Here is a 12,235-nt window from a genome sequence, read left to right as displayed (position 1 = left end):
TTCAGAAAGAACTTAAATCAACCCTGCTCACCATAATGCTCTGACTCTTGAGGAAATCTCCTCAATCTGCAGACACTCAAAAGGCAGTGATGTCACCAGCTGGGGGCTGGCTTGGACACTGCACCTGCATGCACAGCCACAGGAAAGCACGTGGGACACACACCTGGGAAGGAGCAGGACAGCACCTGCATCCTTCCACATGGAAATAAGCCCATGCTTTGTTACACCCCCAGCAAGGGACATGAGATCTGCCAGAGCTGCTGATGTTCTTAATTCCTCCTCCTGGCCTGGAGTTGTGGGAATGCTCTTATCCCTCCTCACAGCCTGGCCTGTGCTCATGGCACAAACACTTTGGGGGCAAATCTCAAGTAGCCACTTCTCTGCAGCCTGACCTTTCCCTCACACTCAGCAGTGGCAATGGGCTTTTTGAAGTTCTCAAAAGGAGCTGGCACCTTGCTTTTTGAGTGACATTCATCTGTAGGTAAATTGATTTAATAGCTTGTTAGAGTGCCAATTAGAACCAACAATAACTCAATTGACCTATAACTGCCTTGGCACCAACACAGCTTTCAAAAATAAGAGAAAGGAGGAAATCTCTGCTCTGGCAGAGATGAGAGCTCAGATAGTTGGTTTTGAGAGCAAACTGAGGGATTCATGGGCTTGCTAATGAGATGCTCATAACACATCAGAAACAAAGACAAATTTCAATGGTTTCAAGCTAAAATGACACTATGTTATCTCCAGACAAAGATCACTCTTTTATCTGTATAATAAATGGATTTCAGTGCAGCAGCAGCGACTCTAGAGCAGAAAAAACCTCAGTGCCACAGAAAGCACTAGCACAGTTACCTAACCAGAATAACACTGGATTGAAACCCCAAGTTTGCCTCCTTAAAATAGTGCTGCAAAGTCCTACACTGACTCTGTGGGTTTTACCCTAAGAAACCACATTTTTCCTTCAAATAAAATCTGTTTCATTCTCCTGCAGTGGAGATTGTGCTTCCAGACAAATTCATCATGCTAAATGCTTAGGTCTGAGGATTGAGATCTTTCAAGTTTAAAAACCAGAAAATGGGTAGCTTTTGTCTAAGCACTGGCAGTGTCCAAGGATAAGGAGAAGGATAATGTGGAAGGGTTTTAAATTACTGGGAAAAATGATCCATCCTTAAGTCAGGAAGGGGATGGAGAAAACTGAGATTGTTGGAAGAGTCAGAAGGACAACAGAAACTAAGAATATGTAGGAGGAGAAGGAATTGATTTGGAGAGACCCATCCAGAGAAAAAGCTGAAGGGTAAGGATGGAGACTGGAAGTGGATGAGTAAATGCCAACCCAACAGACTGGAACATGGCAAGGGGTGAGGGGGAGAGGTATTACTGCCAGCAAGGTGGAAATCAGTGATCAGATGAGAAAGAAGCTGGATATTGGCATCCAGGACTGGCTGGACAAGACACCTGCCACAAGGAGCCTAGAAAATGGAGATGGCACTGGTGGGATGAGAAAGACAAACTTCAATTTTGATGGGCAAGACAACAGGTTGGAGAGAGTGGGGCTGAGGGTGAGAAGGAGAAAACAAGCAGGAGTTAGAACAGGCAGAGTGTGTTTCCTTTGGAGCCTGGAGTGGCCCTGGAGTGTGGTGCAGCCTCTTTCCTTTGCTGTAGCTCCCTGCTCCAGGCACTGCTTCACTCAGAGCAGAGGGCAGTGCCTTGAACAGCTCCACACCTGCTAATGAACCCAGAGATATGCCAAAGGGAGAGACTGAGCTGTTTTGAAAACCCTGAGAGCTGTACAGAACACTGCATTAACAATCAGACTGCAAAGTCAAAAGCTCAGGGTAGGAAGAGCAGCCAGGAGCTTGGCTGTGCTGTTACACTCAGGCCATGATCAAAGCAGGGCTTCCCAGAGAAATCCTGCCTCCTCCAGGGTGGGAGGGTGCCCTTGGGGCATGTGTGCAGGAGGGGATTTTCTGTAGGAGCCCATTTCTTGCCCAGCCTGGTTTGCAGAGGAAGAGAGGAGGAAGTGCAGGTGGGGTGTGATGGCCAGGGCAGGTGAGCAGAGCCCCAGAGGCTCCCCCTGTGGCAGAAAGCTCCTGCAGAAGTGTCAGGCAAGGAGCCCAACCCCAAACTGCAGCTGCAATTACACTGAGATGAGGATGGGAGAGAACACCATGTCATTGTTTACAGCAGTGATTATTTTTTGCTATAACAACAGACAAACCAACAAGTAGCAGAGGCTTGGGAGGTGGGAGGGATGGGCCCATTTCCCAGTCTGGCTGCTCACAGAGCCATCCTAAGAAATGGCCCAAAGCAGAATGTGCCCAGCCCCCTGAAGGCACCCACGGCCCCTCACACACTCCTCAGCAGCCCCTCTGAGTGCCCTGGGGTCCATTCACTCCCTGCAGAGCCCCAGGGCACAGCTCTGGCCCAGGGATGCTCCTGCTCTGCACAACTGGGCCTCAGTTCCACCACACCCAGCTCAGGGATGGTTTTACCTCAGTCCCCACCAGGCTGGGCCACTTCACTATAACCTGGGATGATATTTCCAATTTCCTTGCTGTCAGGAAGTGAATTGAACATTTATTGTTAGCACAGTCAATATTTTGTAATGCCATGAGAAAATTAATCTTTTTTTTTCTTCACATCAGGATCTGAATAAGATATAATAAATAAGATATGTTATCTTACAAGAAGAGATGGAGAAAACATTAAATTGTTTTTCCCAGAGGAGCCATCCCTGAGTGTACTGAGGGAGGAGCTTCTCTGGGAGAGATAATGTCTTCATCTGTTGACAGAGACTGGTATGAAGGGCCTGGCTTAAGTTTATGCAAAAATCTTAACCATTCTTTGTTAAATCACAATGCTTGCTCTACTATTTATTTATGTTATTTTATCTCATTTTCTCCATATGAAAAAACATAATATTAGTCCTAACATATTTGACCACGGTGTTCCACTGAGGTGCTGCCTTTACTGAGGCCTTTCTGTTTTCCAGCTCAGGCATGTGTTCATGTTTCCTACAAAAAGCTGGACTCCTTCATGGACTGGCTGGTATGGGATTATTTATCCTCTGTCTCCTGACAGTGAGCTGGGGCACACAGCCTGCCTTGCCTGTGGGCATGGGAAGTATGGATGCAGGAGTTTCACTCCCTTAGCTCAGTCACATGTGGAAGAGGTTTTACAGTGACTTCTGTGAGCCACTGAGAAGTTTGGTAAGAGGATCCCTGTTCCCCCTTGAAAGAGTTTTCTACCAAGGTCGTTGACATAGAAACCAAGAAAGAAAGAAGGATAAATAAAATAAACCTGCAACTGCCTATTCCAAGAAGCACTTTGTAACCAATGAGTAAAGTGTAAACTTATGAGTTTTGTAAGAATGTATAAAAAGATGCATGCTGTAATAAAATAAGGTTTGAAGCCTTCTGAAAATGGAGTGTGTTGCTTTTTACTGTGACTGTCTCAACTATGACAGTCACAGAGCCATGGTTCTTCTGCAGCCTGACTGCAAGTCCACTGAAGACAACAGAGACCAATCCATGTGTTCAGCAGAATCTGGATTATCCTCTGTATGATTCCTGTTGGAATCCCCTCGTTCTGCCCCAGCAAAGTGCTCTGGGAGTTGGCTGGGAAGTTCTCTGCAGCAAAGGCAGAGAGATCTGTCTCCAATCTCCATGTGCTGTGCAGTGTCCCCCTGCCACCCCAGGGCCACAACAACATCACGACAAAGAGGTGTGGGATCTCAGCACCCCAGGACTGAGGTGTCACCGAGACCACCCTTGGGGGGCTCGGGAGTCCTGGAATGTTGCCAGAAGTGTCTGGTGGTTGGACTTTGATCCTACACGGGAGATGACACCTGTATGAGGATAGGAGGATTTCACCGGGGTGAATGGTGAAGGGATTAGTTAATTAGAGAGTGAAACACAGGGTTTAGGATTTCTGTACAGGGGGGTTTAGAGAAGTAAGATGGAGGAATTGGGGCGTGTCCTGTCCTTCTTCTTCTTCTTCTTCTCCTCCATCTTCTGTGGTGATGGTGGCACTTTGAGATTGGTTGTTACTAAAAGTGCACTGGGCAATAAGGGTGAAAGGTATTGAGGAAAAATGATAAATATTGTACACGTAACCATGGGTATAAAGATAGGTGACCGCCCGGAGGGCAGGGAGTGTGCTCATGGCTGGCTGCTGAGCAGAGCTCTGTCGGGCCGAGAGAAAATCTTTTAGATAAACAATTAATAAACACCGAGACTGAGAAAAGAACTGAAGCCTCTTCTGTTCCTTTGAAACGCGGCTGCCCCAAGGCCACCCTGGGCCTTTCCAGGCCATCCAAACAGCCAAAAACCGGACAAAGAGGAGGAGGAGGGAGCCCAGCCTGGCAGCTGCCCCCTCCAAAGCCAGGCTGTTGGCACTGCTGTTGGAGTCCAATGGCAGGCACAGGTCCTGCCAGCAAAGCCACTGCTCCCTGCCCCTCCCTGAGCCACAGCTCCCAAGTGCTGCACATCCTGCTCCGTGCTGGGCACCTGGAGCAAAGGGAGAGTCACAGACTCAGGGTTTGGGCGTGGGCAGGAGGGGAGGGAGGGCAGCACAAGGAGCAGCACTTTGGGCAGGAGACGGACAAAAGGGAATTATTGCCTCAGAGCAGGGAGCAACCCCTACCCAAGGGGGCTGCCAAAGCCAGTCAGCACTGCTGGACTCTCCACCAATTGTTTACCCTTCTGAAGCACGGGGAAAAGCCTCCCAGTAGAACAGTGTGCACAGCCAGAGGAGTGCTCAGAGAAGCACTGGAAATCAGGTCTGCTCAGGAGAGTGGGAAAGGTAAACACATCCCTCCATTTCTGCTCCATCCCACAATGCTACAGGGTTCAGTTCTTAGGGCTATAATTAGCAAATCCCACTGATTCCCCCCAAGAAGGGAGGCTGAGGGACACTGCAGCACGAAGGGAAGCAGTGATTTTGTTCTTTCCCCTTATACCTCCCACCTGAGCACCTGCATTTTGCTGCCACAGAAACCTCCCCAGGGTCCCAGCAGCCAGGGAGTGCTGGCAGAGGAAGCAAACCAAAGAAAGGATCTGTTTGCACACAAGTATTCCAAGTAATGGAGAGCAGTGAAAAGAAGAATTCTAAAATCTGTAGTTGGGTCTGCTATCGAGTGGAATGTTTGCCATTGTTTTCAGAGAGACAGCAGCTCCTCTTCACTGTGAGGAAGTTAATAGATTACTGGGCAGTGAATAATGTGCAGTTCTATTTACATCCACTGCTGGGACTATTTTGGGCCCTCAGATAGTGTATCTGTTCTCAGGTCTTTCTAAAAGCAGCATGCTACACTTTTTTTGCAAGCAATTCTGGGCAGCAGCTCCAACCATATGCTTCAGTCAGCTACGAACTAGACAGATCATTGTTTGTTTGGAATTTTTTTATTAAACCAATTGTACTGGATCAATGCTTCCTCTAAGCAATAAAATACAATTCTGGCTACGCAGTGGAAGAGCTTTCAAAGTCACAGATAAATCTTGATCTAGGAAATACGGTGTGGCTCTGTACTGATGTGCAATCAACCACAGATGCAAATGAACTCCAGCTGCCAGCACACACATCTGCACCTCAGAACGGGAGCCAGGATTCTTAATTTTCATTAGAAATTGCTAAGACACCTTTTAAGTGCTTCTAGAACCAGCCCACTGCATTAGTCAGGAGTACTCAGGGGCACTGAGCTTGATTTTTATAAAGGTCATTTGATGTCTTTTCCCCTCACAATGGACTAAAAGCAGAGATCAACAGAGCCTGAATCTATATTAATTTGTTTTACTCTTGGAGGGTCATAGATTTGCCACTGGAATTAGCCCTGTTAGATGGTAAAATGGTAATTTAATGAGACAATGATGAAAGCCTCTGTTCTATTCCAAATCAGGAACTCCTCTGGAAGCAGAAGGAGCAGCGACTCCGTGGAGTCAGGGAACTGCACCAATGTCATTGCACAGCAGTGCCTCGGCCTGGAGTGTTCCATGCAAACTTCCCAGCCCCAGCTGCCCGGAGCTGGCAGTCACGAGGGCTGGAGCCCTGGAGATGCTCACAGAGGGAAGGCAGCTCCTCCAAAGGCACAGAAAGCCAGCTCGGGGTCTGAACCTTTCCTCACTTGAAACTTGACCAGCAAATGCTGCTGCACAGCCTTGGTGCCAGCCAAGGGCAGGATAATGGAGCCTCCAGGATGCCGAGGCTCCGGGATCCGCAGCCGGCAGGAATTGCACTGCGCAATTCCCCGAGCACACAACACCCTCCTTTGGGGCACACATACAGCTCTTGCAAAGATTTTGATAAGATCTGCTCTTTGGTGCAATCTGCTGCATTTCAGAGGTCAAAAAAATGTTAGCCATATTCATGGGAGCTGTTTCCAAGAGATATGCTTAAGCAGAGGGCAAGAGGGAACACAAAGCCCAAACAGAAGATGGGAGGGCTCCCACTCTTCCCCTTCACTCAGCCATTGTCCACAGGTCACTTTCCATGGAAGCCCAGGCTCTAAGCAGCATTCCTATCCAAACAGATACTGCAGATGACCTAGAAACAGGGGTGAACAAAGCCTCCCTGGAAATATCCCCCCTGAGCAGGCAGTGGTGCATCCAGCTCCTGCTGGCCTTGGCACACGGCTCCAGACACTCACCCCAGTGCCCCGGCCCAGGGGACAGCAGGGACACAGCCCGTGGGCTGGGCTGGCTGGGCTGGGCCAGGCTGCTACACCAGCTCACAAGGAAACCAGCCCACCTGGAATGTGCCCACAGCACAGACAGCAGCTCCCTGTGCCCTCCCAGCCCCATCAGGGCAGGGGCTGTTATTAACACCAGGAGTCACCCACGTACCCACAGAGCTGTGCCCGCACAAACAGCTCAGTGCCAGCAGCTCCGTGCCATCATCTGGCTGGGGGAGCCAGGGCTTGCCAGCAGACTCCATTCCTCTGGGCAAGGCCCCATAGCCAAGTGCCTGAGGAAGGAACAGTTACCTCATCATCTTACAGAGTAAGCACTGGTTCTGTAGGAACCTTAAAATCCCAAACTCTTGGGTACATCTCACCTTGGGCAAGGTGGTTACCTCATTTCCTGCTGCTGAAGTTTGCCAGGCTGGTTCTGTGCTGAAAACAGGCACAGATATGGAAGGGAATAAACCCACTACAGAGACAGAAGGACATGGAAGCTGAACACTGCTTTTGCCTAACTCCAGATCCAACGCAGAGCCCAAACCCCAAATTTCCTGCGGGTGCGACACGCAGAGCACGCCTTGCTAGAATAACCCAAGAAAACAGAGCAGTTAAACTCCAACTCATGGCAAATACTGCAAATACAGCTGAGAGTACCAAACTGGTTTTGCTCTTTTGAAAGCTCCTCATTCTCACATTTCAGTGTTTGGGAGCTGTGACTTGGTCAGTCTCACTGGGAGGCAATTTTCTCCTGGTTCCAGTGTGGGATTGGGTAAGGCTGTGCTTGCAAGGACTCTGCATCATGCTGTAGCTGCTGGAAACCCTCCTAAGCTCAGTCAGCTGTGTGCTTGGGACACTTGAATGCACTGAATTTAAATGACAGTGCAGTCTTCCAACTCACAGAGCCTTCTAATAACATTTGTTAATCCAAGCAAATATCAAGGAATCTGGTCAGTGCCAGTGCTGAATCTGCTAAGCATGTGGGCTGCTTGCTAAATCCCTAATAGGTGGTGTCAGGAGGTTTCTGTCATTCCTGCCTTTGGGAGGCCAAATCCACCCTGAAACTCCTTCCTGCAATTATCTCACTAAGTGTATTTGTGGGAATCATGCATGGTTCCTTGCAGAGTGCACACATTCAATAAAATCATATAGTGTGACAAAGGTATGTTTGAATAATATTCTTCTCCTGTGTGCTTTTAAATGTGAGATGTAAGCCCATTGTAATTAAAGTTGAGGCAATAAACCTTAGGCATTGATTGCACTCAGTAATTAATTATTGATTGCAGTGCTTTACATGCATATTGCAGAGGACAGTTCACCTGTGCAGCAGACAGTACTTTGCCCAGAAATACCCAAACACAGCCCTCTATGCAGGACCATACAGGACTTTACCAAAACTGGCTCTAGGGTTTCCAAGTTCATTCCCTTATTAACCTCCACAGAAATGTTGGTGTGGAGTGAGAGCAAGCATTACTTTGGCAAATCAGTGTTAACTATTCCCAATCCAAACCCATTTTGCAAATGAGGATGCACAGATGCAAAAGAGTACCTTGTTAATGAACCTGCCATACCCTGCACATCCCAAATCCTGAAAAGCCATGCTGCAGTAAAACACCTACACAACAGCAACAGTAGCAACATCCCTGCCTAACTCTTGGGAAGGAGCAGGGAGAGGACTTGGAGGTGTGAAAATGGGAAGCATCAATCAGGCAGAGCATCCATGGAGATGCAGGACTAGTTAAGATCAGAGATCTAAAGTTGTGCATCAGGTGGGAACAGTTTTTCCCATTTACAACAAACTTAAAGAGAGCTTTTCCATCATAAAACCCAAAGACAATTGGTTCAAAAACAATTTAAAATTACTAATAGTGTGGGGACACTAAAATTAAGGTGAAATGTAAAGGAAATCTGCAGCTTGTCTGAGTGGAGCAGATCTTGCTGTGTCCTCAGCTCCTGTGGCTGGGAAATGACCCAGGAAAGTTCTGTTGGGGTGGGTGCCCTGTGCAGGAGGTGCCACGGGAAGGGGCTGCCCAGCTGTTTTGGAGTGGGCTGGGAAAAGGGGGGGTTGGAAATGGGGGATGTACCTGAAGTCGCTGTAGGGATGGATGATCCAGAACCCGGCAGACTTAACTCTTTCCTGCTCCCTCTCCACGGCCTTCTGGCTGCCAAACATCCTCAAGGAGAATTTGTTGACCCCCGGCTGGAGCATGGCCCCGAACTGCCTCTGCATGAAACCGGCCTGGCCGAGCCTCTGCTCCTCATCTGGGGTGATCTGGTCGCACCCTCCACCTCCCTCCACTTTGATGGAGGTCGAGGAGCAGGCCCGGGGGGGCGGCTGCTGGGGCTCCGGGGGAGAGGCGGGCGGTGGGGGCCCAGGCAGCCCCTGCTCCAGCTCCCCGCTGCCGGGGGGGCTCTTGTCCTCCCCGGGAGAGGCCGGCTCCCCCTCGCCGCCGATGAGCCGCTTCTCCTCGGCCGCGTCGTGGAGGTGCCTGCTGGTGAGCGAGGACAGGCTCCCTTTGAAGCGGCGGCAGTCCCCGTTGGTGCTGGTCTTGGCGCCCTTGCCGCCGGCCTCCGTCTCCAGCAGGCCGGGGTCTCCCCCTCGGCCGGGGTCCCCCCCGAGGGCCCGGGTGCTCCCAGCAGAGGGCGAAGGCAGTGGCTTAAGCCTGATGCTTTTCCTGCGGGTGTCCTTGTCGCTGTCATCCTCCTCGTCCATGATCGACGCCTTGGGTCCGATCTGCTGGGGCAGGCTGTAGAGCCTCTTGCGCATGGAGGGGGGCAGCTTGTCCATGGCCGCTGCTGCTGCTGCTGCTGCTCGGGGACAGGGAGAGACCCCCCCGCTCTGCCCAGCGAGGGGAACCGGCACTGCCCCCAGGCCCCTGCCCCCGGCTCACGGGGCACGGGGGACCAGGGACTGGCGTGTCATCTCCTTACCGGGCTGTGGCATCCACAGGCTCTGCATCAAAACACAGGCTCTGCATCCAGAAGGGAAGGGAATGAGAGGGAAAAAAAAAAAAACGGAAAAAAAAAAAAAAAAGAAAAAAAAAAGAGGGAAGGCAAAAAGCTCCCCCTTCTCCTCCGTTGTCCCGATTTGGCTACTTGCTGCTTGTTTCCCCTTGGTGAGTGTTACTGCAATCCCTGTCTGCTCAGATGCTGAGCACTGGGCAAGTAGTCTAGAGGAGAGCCACACACTTCTGGCTGGAAGGCGAGGGAGGGCGGCAGCGGCGGCAGCAGCCGCCTTGCCATGTTGGCTTCGAGATGCAAATGTGCCGTGGCTCCCGGCGGGCAGACATCATCCGGAAAGCGAAGCTCGAGCCTCAAACTCCTCAACCTGCCGGCCAATAACACAATGAACTGCAACCTGCAGCGGCCACCGCTTGCTTACATCACTGTCATCACTTATTCCTCATGCAGCCCCTGCTCCTGGGAATATTCATGAAGCGATCCCATTCTATTGGGTTGCCATAGGAGCGACTACAGCGCACAGGCTCTGCCTACCTGAGACAGCACCCGGGCTTCTTAAAGGGGCAACGCCCGCCAACCGCGGGGCTGCTCCGCCACCGCCGCCGCGGGCACCGCGCCCCGGGCGCTGCGGGCACCGGGCAGCGCCGGCCCCGGGCCCGCCCCGCCTTAGCGGCCGCGGCCGCGGCCGCCGAGCTGCCGCCAGCTCATCAACAGCAGCATCGTAAACATGACAAAGTAAATAAATAGGAGCGAGAATATTCCTTTTTCTCTCGGATGCGGGCGCTCCCTGCTCCGCCCGGAGGTGTGGCTGCTGGGGGCAGGTTTGCTCGTGAAGGTACGGGGGGTTTTGTGGCAAGGGGCGAACCCAAATCTAAAGGAAAAGCAGCGGTTCACCTTGAAAATCTCACTTGCATGCAAAGCAGGGGCTCGGGAGTGCCTGTGTTCCCTAGCAGAAGTTTGCCTGCCGGGAACGCGCTGCCTTATCCCCGTCCGCAGCGTGCCGGAGGTCTGGAAGGACCCTTATCCCTGGCTGTCGGTACCATCGCTCTCCTGCGGGGCTGGATGTGGAGAAGCCACCCAAAACCCGATCAATAAAAGGCAGCTGCATTCGGCGGCCTGCGGGAGGCTGGGCTGGCGGTGCGGGGGAACCCCACAGCCCGGGGGGCTCCTGAGTCAGCACTGCCCGCCCAGGCTGCCCGGGGACACGGCCCTGCCTGGGAACGCTGCTCCCCTCACTGCTGCCCACAGGGCACCTCCTGCAACTGAGCCAAAGCAGCGGGGAAAAGGCTGCAATTAGGCATTTCCCTACCTTTTGATATTGGAAAGGGTTTTTCTGGGGAAAAGGAGGGAAAGAGGTGGCAATCAGCCCTGCCTGTGCTTCTTTGGGAACGGCTGCTTATTCTGTTTAAAAAGCTTCTAGATTGATAAAGTGGTTCAAATAGTTCCTAGTGCTGAGCCTGTGAAACCACTGGAGTGAAATTAAGAATCTGTTTGACCATATGAGAGATTTTGGTGTATACATTTGCAGAGACTCAGCATCTGAGGCTTTCTAGAACGTTTGTTGTTTCAGACATTGAAAATCCTACCTGCTAGGAGAAGGAAACCACGTGAACTGCGCAGGCAGGGAGGCTGAGCACAGCAAGGAATGCCCACGGCAGGCAGGCAGGAAATCCCCACCTCACCTCTGTGCTTCTGCTTTGGGAGCAAAAATTCCCCTTTTCCCTGGCAGGAGTCACTGGCCAGAGGTGACTGTGGTGAATTATCCCTCACAGACTGATGCTCCTGCAGCTCCAGAGTAAGGAAATGCTGCTCAGCAGTGACTCCACCAAGCACACACACAGCACATGCTTCCTCATCTTTGTTTGCCTCTCCCGAATCCTCTCTCCCATGTGTGCTACCTGCTCCTCTTCTACTCCCACCTCCTGGCACAGCCAGACTGCCTGTGACTCATTCCAAATACTCCACAGTGCAAATATCATTTAATATTATTATTTTCATCACAATTTCTAATAGAATGAGCTTTTATGAGGAAATAAATTTTCTTTTTCCAATGCTCCTGTAGATTAGATAATGTGAACTAAGCCAGGGAGAGCACTAAAGGTCTTTTCCCTGTTTTTCTTCCCTCCTGCAGGCACTAGGGATGCTGAGGTGTAAGCACTTCTGTGCCTCAGCTGCAATCAACTGCCTTCCAAAAGGATGTGTTTTGATTAATGAGGTGCACCAACATCTGAAACTGATGCAGCTTCTTAAGCGTAGTCCCTCGTGTTGCAGGGAATGACAGAGCAGGAAAGGACGTGCCCAAGGAACCAAGCTGTTTGTCCTCTCTCTGCTAGAGGTGCTCTGCCTGGCATCTGAAAATGCCACTGTCCCCTGGCCTGGCTGCCATGGCTGTGCCTGCTTTGGTGACGGGGTCAGGCTGTGCCTGGTTTGGTGACAGGGATCAGCCTGGTTTGGTGACAGGGTCAGGCTGTGCCTGGTTTGGTGACGGGGTCAGGCTGTGCCTGGTTTGGTGACAGGATCAGGCTGTGCCTGGTTTGGTGATGGGGTCAGACTGTGCCTGGTTTGGTGACAGGATCAGGCTGTGCCTGGTTTGGTGACAGGGTC

At 51.2% G+C, this 12,235-nt stretch overlaps 1 protein-coding gene across 1 annotated transcript in view; it reads right to left on the bottom strand.

Annotated features, from left to right (window-relative positions):
* The window catches only part of HCN4 (hyperpolarization activated cyclic nucleotide gated potassium channel 4), a 102,949-nt gene extending 92,538 nt beyond the window's left edge, over positions 1 to 10,411 (bottom strand). The window contains exon 1 of the mRNA XM_074549624.1: positions 8,755 to 10,411. Within this exon, the coding sequence (XP_074405725.1) occupies positions 8,755 to 9,458 (704 nt within the window). The 5' untranslated portion in view covers positions 9,459 to 10,411. The remainder of the gene's footprint in view (positions 1 to 8,754) is intronic.
* Positions 10,412 to 12,235: the final 1,824 nt, after the last annotated feature.

The sequence above is a fragment of the Zonotrichia albicollis genome, chromosome 11 (genome assembly GCF_047830755.1).
Source record: "Zonotrichia albicollis isolate bZonAlb1 chromosome 11, bZonAlb1.hap1, whole genome shotgun sequence".
Lineage (NCBI taxonomy): Eukaryota > Metazoa > Chordata > Aves > Passeriformes > Passerellidae > Zonotrichia > Zonotrichia albicollis.
The sequence above is the reverse complement of the archived record's forward strand: the minus strand, read 5'-3'. Positions and strand labels throughout refer to the sequence as shown.